General features: G+C 43.0%; 1 protein-coding gene across 1 annotated transcript; it reads left to right on the top strand.

The window, feature by feature from the left end:
* The first annotated feature begins 1,391 nt into the window (after positions 1-1,391).
* On the top strand, positions 1,392-2,889 carry LOC141655257 (uncharacterized). The gene is made up of 2 exons (XM_074462343.1): positions 1,392-1,948; positions 2,220-2,889. Exons 1-2 carry the CDS (start codon positions 1,392-1,394, stop codon positions 2,887-2,889), a joined length of 1,227 nt encoding a protein of 408 aa, XP_074318444.1.
* The last annotated feature ends 4,272 nt before the right edge of the window (positions 2,890-7,161 follow it).

Raw genomic sequence — 7,161 nt, forward strand, 5'->3', positions numbered from 1 at the left:
CGGCATGGAATGTCTTAGTCTTGAGGATTCTTTTACTTTCTTGTTGTTTTCTTTGGGGTTCTTTGTCTAAGGTAGCCATATTGGTTCCCTTGTAGATGGTATCGGGTCTGTAACTTTATTGTTCATGATTAATGAGAAATGATCCAAACCTTTCTGCAATAATAATAATAATAATAATAATAATAATAATAATAATAATAATAATAATAATAATAATAATAATAATAATAATAATAATAATAATAATAATAATAATAATAATAATAATAATAATAATAATAATAATAATAATAATAATAATAATAATAATAATAATAATAATAATAATAATAATAATAATAATAATAATAATAATAATAATAATAATAATAATAATAATAATAATAATAATAATAATAATAATAATAATAATAATAATAATAATAATAATAATAATAAACCTTTCAGCTAGGGTGGTGAAAAGTAAGCTTGCTCTTCACCATTTGTCGGGACCCATTTCAAAAGAGATCCCCTCTGAATAGTACCATTCTTGCCCGGAAAAGCACTTGCTACGGAGTATATTATGATCAAGAGAGCCGAACTGGGTTCTTTACCGAGGGCTAAAGTTCAAGGGCTTCGATTAAATGATCTTAGCACCAGATATTTCTATTCTAGGCTTGCTGATAGGAGGGCTAGAAATAGTATTGGACTTATTCAAGATGAGTTTGGGGTACAGTGTATGGGATCTAAAGAAGTTGCTCAAGGGTTTGTATCCTACTATACTCATGTTTTGGGTACTTCTTCTCCCGTGCGTCTCTCCCTTCATCTTTGTTCTGAAGGACACTGTCCCCCCTGAATGCTGGAGTGCCTTGGAGCAGCAGGTAAGGGTGCAGGAGATTCTTGATGCCCTTAAGTCTATTGATAGGCACAAGAGTCCAGGAATTGATGGGTATTCTTCTGGTTTCTTTTTGGATGCTTGGGATAAGGTAGGGTCTGACTTTAAAGCTGTTGTGTTTGAGTTCTTCCAGACTTGCACCATGCCCAAAGCAGCTAACTCTACCTTGTTGGTGCTTGTTCCTAAGATGGAAACCCCTCTTTCTGTTAAAGATTTTAGACCCATTGCCTGCTGTACCACTTTTTATAAAGTGGTGAGCAAGATTCTAGCTAATAGGCTCAAACAGATCTTGGACTCTATCATTGGGCCTGAGCAAGCTGCTTTTGTAGCTAATAGGGATATTTTTGATAATACTATGCTTCCACATGATCTGGTTTCTAAATATGGCCGAGCCTACCTCACTCCTAGATGTTTGCTTAAGGTGGATATTAGGAAAGCGTTTGACTCTGTTAATTGGAATTTCCTTCAGGATAGCTTACTATAATTAAAGTTTCCTCCTAGGTTTGTTAAGTGGATTATGGCCTGTGTTACATCTCCTTATTACTCTTTGCTCATCAATGGAGAAGTTCATGGTTTCTTCCCTGGTAAATGTGGATTAAGGCAAGGGGATCCTCTATCCCCCTACCTCTTTGTCATCTGCATGGAAGTGTTGTCTAGGCTGCTCAGAAGACTCCCTAGGGCTGCTAATTTCTCTTATCACCCTAAGTGTGTCCAACTGAATCTTACTCACCTTGTTTTTGCAGATGATTTGCTTGTCTTTACTCGTGGTGACTTGCCTTCTGTTAAGGCAGTTGCAGACTGTATTGACACTTTCAGTCACTTCTCTGGTCTCCATGCTAACCTAGCCAAGACTGATCTGTACTTTAGAGGGGTAGCTGAGACTGTTAGGGAGATTATACTGAATGCTACTGGTTTTAGCATGGGAGCTTTCCCTTTCAGATATCTTGGTCTTCCTCTCTTTAATGCTAGAATTACTCAAGACATGTATCAACCTTTATTGGATAAAATCAAAGCCAGAATTATGAATTGGGCGAATCATAGTCGGAGTTATGCAGGAAAGGCCCTTCTTGCATTGTAAACTCAGTCATCTTTGGTCTTCATACTTTTTGGGGGCCTAGTGTGTTGCTCCCAAAAGGCATTGCTAAAAGAATTATCAAGCTTTGCAAGGACTTTCTTTGGGGGATTGCTGATGGGGCTAGAAGACATGTCTTTCTCAAGTGGCAGTTGCTATGCTCCCCAAAATTAGAGGGGGGGATAGGCATAAAAGAGGTACTAAGCTGGAATTGTGCGCAAATGATGAAATGGGTTTGGAAATTTTTTATAGGCCCCATTGTATCTGGACCAGATGGATTTCCACTTATGTTCTGAAAGGAGCTAGTTTGTGGGATGCTCAACAGACTATTTCCAACTCTTGGTACTGGACTAATGTCCTTAAAATGAAAGATCTTCTTCTGGGACTTGCAGGTTCTCCTGATCAGGCTCTCCATTTGCTTGATGCCTGTACTGTTCAGACGAAGTATTGCACAGATACCATGTATGGCTATATCAGGACTAGGAGACCATTAGTTCCTTGGGCTCCTCTGATTCATGGGATAGGATGCCATCCCAAGCATTCATTTACTGGTGTGATGGTTATGAATAATGGGCTGCCTACTGTGGATAAACTGATCTCACGGGGAATGTGTTTTATCAATAGATGTGCACTCTGTGAAAGGAGTTGCGAAGATATCCCTCACTTGTTTTTCAACTGTGATTTTTCTAAGAGAGTTTTGACTGCTGTTGCTCAACGGGTTCAGATGCCCTTGGGCTCATTTTCTCTGAACTCTACTATGCAGGCTATCCTCCCTACTCGTAGGAATGTCAAGTATTATACTAGTCTGCTGGCCATTATCTACTACTTACGGAAGGTACGGAATGACAGGATTTTTAAGGGTTCTAAGTCTACTGTGGAAGCTTTAACTATTGTCATTAGGAAAGTTGTAACTTTACGTTTGTATGGTTCTACTTTTTCTTAGGCTGTGTGTAGGATGTTTGTTCTTTTTATCTTTCTTAGGGGACTTATTGGGTCTCCTTTGTAGGAAAGAGTGGCAAGGATCTTGTACTTATGTTTTATCATGAAATAAAAAGATCCAAAACTTTTCTGCAAAAAAAAAAAAACAAAAAAAAAAACAAATAATAATAATAATAATAATAATAATAGAGAGGTGAGGAGAGAGAGGCGATTTCAGCGACTGCTTGAGCGATTTCAGCGACAGTTTGCTCCGACCACCACTGCTCACGCCGGCTGCCGTCACCAATACCATCACCACCACTGCTCACGTCGGTCTTTCCCATCGACTGTCGTGGGTGTGTCAGTGAAGGCTATTACGGTTCCCTGCGGGTGTGATTGCGTGGTTCGGTTTCGTTTAGGGCATCGGGATTTTCTATTTTTCAACCACCGTTGGCTTCCAACATCCATTCCCATCGACCTTTAGACCTCACGTCGCCGGTCAGGGGTGTTTTCGTGGGTTTTTCGTGCGGTGGTGTGGGAGTTGAGAAGGGCTTTCTTGGCGGTTGTTCGTTGTTTTAAGGGGTTACTGTCGCCTACTGCGATCGGTGATGACTTGTGCCACCACCCATTGGCCATTTGACCTCAAGTCGCCGGTCCTAGGCGTGGTGGCTAACGGCCCTGTACACTGTTTGCCACTGGTGAGTTTTCTACTATTTTTTTTTTTTTTTTTTTTGCATTTTCTCGCATTAGGGTTCCGGCTGGCTGTCCTTGTCTCCTTCATTTTGCTGCTCGTGCTGTTGTCCGGCCATTGTTTGCTGCCGCTGCCTGGTTGTAGTGCCGTGGGATAGGGTTGTTTGGGTTGGTTGGTGGTCACCTTGGCCGCAGTATCCCTTTTACGGGTGTGGGTCTTGCCTCTAGCTGCTTGTACGGTTGCCTGCGTGTGGTTTTTGTCCGGGTGGTTGCTTGGCTATATTGGTTTGTATGCTGGTCGGGTGTGGGGTTTTGCTTCTTCCTTCATGCCTGCACTTGTACGGTTTCATTGTCCCTTTTCGAGTCTTCATGCGTGTCCGGATGGGTTTGGAAAGGGCCTTACTAAGGCTGCATGGCAGAAACATTTTCGGGACCGACATTGTCATGATGGTGCGTTGGACCTTACGCGTCAGACTCTTACTGATAGTTTGACTGTTTATTCCAATGCCGAGAGTTCTTTGAGACGGATGGGGCTCTGGTTGTGTGGGGTGTGTTTTATGACCCGTACCACTCGTGTTAGATGTCGGCATAGTCGAGGTGATATTGTGGTTCCTCCGGAGCGTGTTGATGGCCTCTACAGTTTTCATATTTATGGTATTCCGAGGCCTTTGGCTCCTTCTACTTCAGTTTCTTCTGATGATGGTGATGAGCTTGTTCAGTGGTCTATATCTTCGCTTGATCTTTTATTGGCGTTGGGCCTTCGCACCGTAAAATCTATTCCTCCTAAGTGTCGTCTTGGGTTTGCTCGGGTTTTGAAAGGAGCTCTGGATGATGTGGCCGATTCCCCTAGTGATCTCTCCCGCTGGATTCGTTTACTTGTTTTACCGCTGTGTCTGCTTAAGACTTTCGCTCCTCGGAGTAATGTTGAGTGTAGGACTGCTATTCGGCGCCAGCGTCAGGAGGAGAGTATTGCCAGGGTTATCCTTGCTTGGGGGGGGGGGGGGTACCTGGGGGGGGTTTACAGCTGTTGTAGGAGTGTTTTGATGAGGGGCCTTATTTGTTTAATGTGGAGGAGGCTCTGGATTTGGGTGAGCATAACCTCCGTCATTGTCGGCGGAAGATTTGTGATGGTCACTATACTGCTGCTGTTCGGGTGCTTTCTTCCTCTGGGGTCGCCCCTACTCTGATGCCACTCTTGTGGCCTTGCGTGAGAAGCATCATGTCGCCCCACCTTCTTCATTGCCTCCTTTGTCTGGGATCGTCATCCTCTGGTTGCCTCTGCGTCACTGGTTTTGGATATGATTCAGAGCTTCCCACGGGGTACTTCTTGTGGGAGGGATGGTTTTCGTGCCCAGCACCTTATGGATTGTTTAAGTGGCGCTGTTGTGGCTATCTCTGATGATTTGATCACTTCTATTACTAGGATGGTTAATCTTTTTCTTGAGGGTCGGTGTCCTCTTGCTTTGGGTTAGTACATTGCCAGCGCCCCTCTCACGCCGCTTGTTAAACCAGGTGGTGGGGTCCGTCCTATTGTTGTTGGCACTGTCTGGAGACGGCTTGTCTCTAAGGTTGGTGCTTTTATGGTGGGTCCTTCTTTGTCGTCTTATTTTGTAGTTTACAGTTTGGGGTGGGTGTGTTCGGTGGAGGAGAGGCTATCTTACATGCCTTAAATCGGCTCATTGAGGCCGGGGTGCTGAGGTGGGACTTTCCATGTTGCTGGTTGATTTTCAGAATGCTTTCAACCTTGTTGATCGTACGACCATGCTTCAGGAAGTCCGCCGTCATTGCCCGGTTCTTTCCCGTTGGGTGGAGTTTTGTTATTCCAGCCCTGCCCATCTTTTTTATGGGGAGCATTGCTTGTGGTCTTGTCAGGGTGTCCAGCAGGGTGATCCTTTGGGTCCGTTGCTTTTCACTTTGGTTTTGCATCCCTTAGTATGCAAAATCCGGGACACTTTTGACCTCACTATGCAGGCGTGGTACTTGGATGATGGCACCATTGTGGGGTGATACGTGCCTAATGTATAGTCTTTTTAGCCTATTTCAGCACGTATTTCTATGCTTTTTATGCAGCATCTGGCTACAAATACCCCCGAATATTCTACTTTGGTCCGTTTATTGTAAATTGCAGGAATTGACTGAAGAGGAGCTAAATCGAGCCCTAATTGTCCCAATTGTATGCATTCATGGAAAACAAGGAGCTGGAGCTTGGAAATCTAACATTTGGAAGACGTATGAGTTGAGTTTGGAAAGCAATTCAAGTCCTAACACGCCCATATAGCTCGATCGAGTGGTTTACTGCTCGATCGAATGCTCTACACACCCAAGATTGGTCGATCGACCAGTTTAAGGGGTCGATCGAGTGATTTGCGTTCGATCGAGTAATCTTTCTACTCGATCGAGGGGTTTTCGTGTGCTTTTAGCTTATTTCCGCCTAATCTTTTATGGGCTTTGTAATTAGTCCATAGATTAGGTTTAAGACTATTTTCTAGTATAAGACTGAGGGAGCATCACGTTACTCCCATCTTCTCACTACGTACATTTCGACTGCTACTTCTGTCACTGTTCTTTGGATTTCTATTCTCTACTTTGCTACTCGGATTCGGTATTATCAATCTAGTCTTATTTCTTAATCGTATTTACCGCTTTTAAATCCCTTTCCTCTTGCTTTATAATTGTTCAATCGGTTTCCCCGTAGCCATATCACCATGTTTAGTTTTAATTGCTTGGTTATTGTGATTGTTAAATCGACATTCATGAGTAGCTAAATTTCCCTTGCTAAGACTATAGGGGATCCATGATTTGAAGGGAGAGTAATCGATTTACTAGGTTAATGCCAGTGTCGTCTTTGTTGTTAAAATGCTACAATTAATTGTAATTGCCTAATTGAGTCGACGCAATTAGACCCTTATTCTTAGTGGACCTTGACCTGGACCGAAAGGATGGAAGAGGCAGACTAGTAGCGGACAATAGAGCATTGCAGCGAGGGCGAAAGTTAAACTGTTTACACTTTAGGGTGAATTAAGGACCGAAAGGTGACGTTCGCTACCCCTTAGACGCACTGCATTGACCTGGGACCTAGATTACTCGACCAGATGATTATGGTGAACCGTTTGTCTTAGCTATTCTCCTTTATCTGTTAAACTCCTTCCCTTTATTTCACTTTTCCTTATTCTCTTAGTTTAGAAATCACTTTTTATAACCCCCCCAAATTGGTTACTTAGACGAACTTAAATTCAGCCGACAAATTCCTACCTCTCTGTGGATTCGACCCGACTTCCCTAGCTATATTAGTTAGAACCAGTTGGTTATTTTTGGCAGTGCGCGACGGACGTGTCAAATTTTGGCGCCGTTGCTTGGGGAGGTGGCGCACATTTGTTGCTTTAATTAAGTTTGTCTCTCGTCTCGGGAATTTATTCCTTGAGACCGATCTCATTATTGCAAAGTTTGATCACCGCAGGTTAACTTTTGCCTCGAAAGTTTATTTGCAAGATGCCTACAATTACAGAGCATACAGAGCCATGTGGTAGATGTGGCGAGGAAGGGCACGATCTTTATGAATGCATAGCAAGTATAGAGCGCGCCCTTGCTTACAAGAAGTACAAGCAGG

Source organism: Silene latifolia, chromosome 5 (genome assembly GCF_048544455.1).
Source record: "Silene latifolia isolate original U9 population chromosome 5, ASM4854445v1, whole genome shotgun sequence".
NCBI lineage: Eukaryota > Viridiplantae > Streptophyta > Magnoliopsida > Caryophyllales > Caryophyllaceae > Silene > Silene latifolia.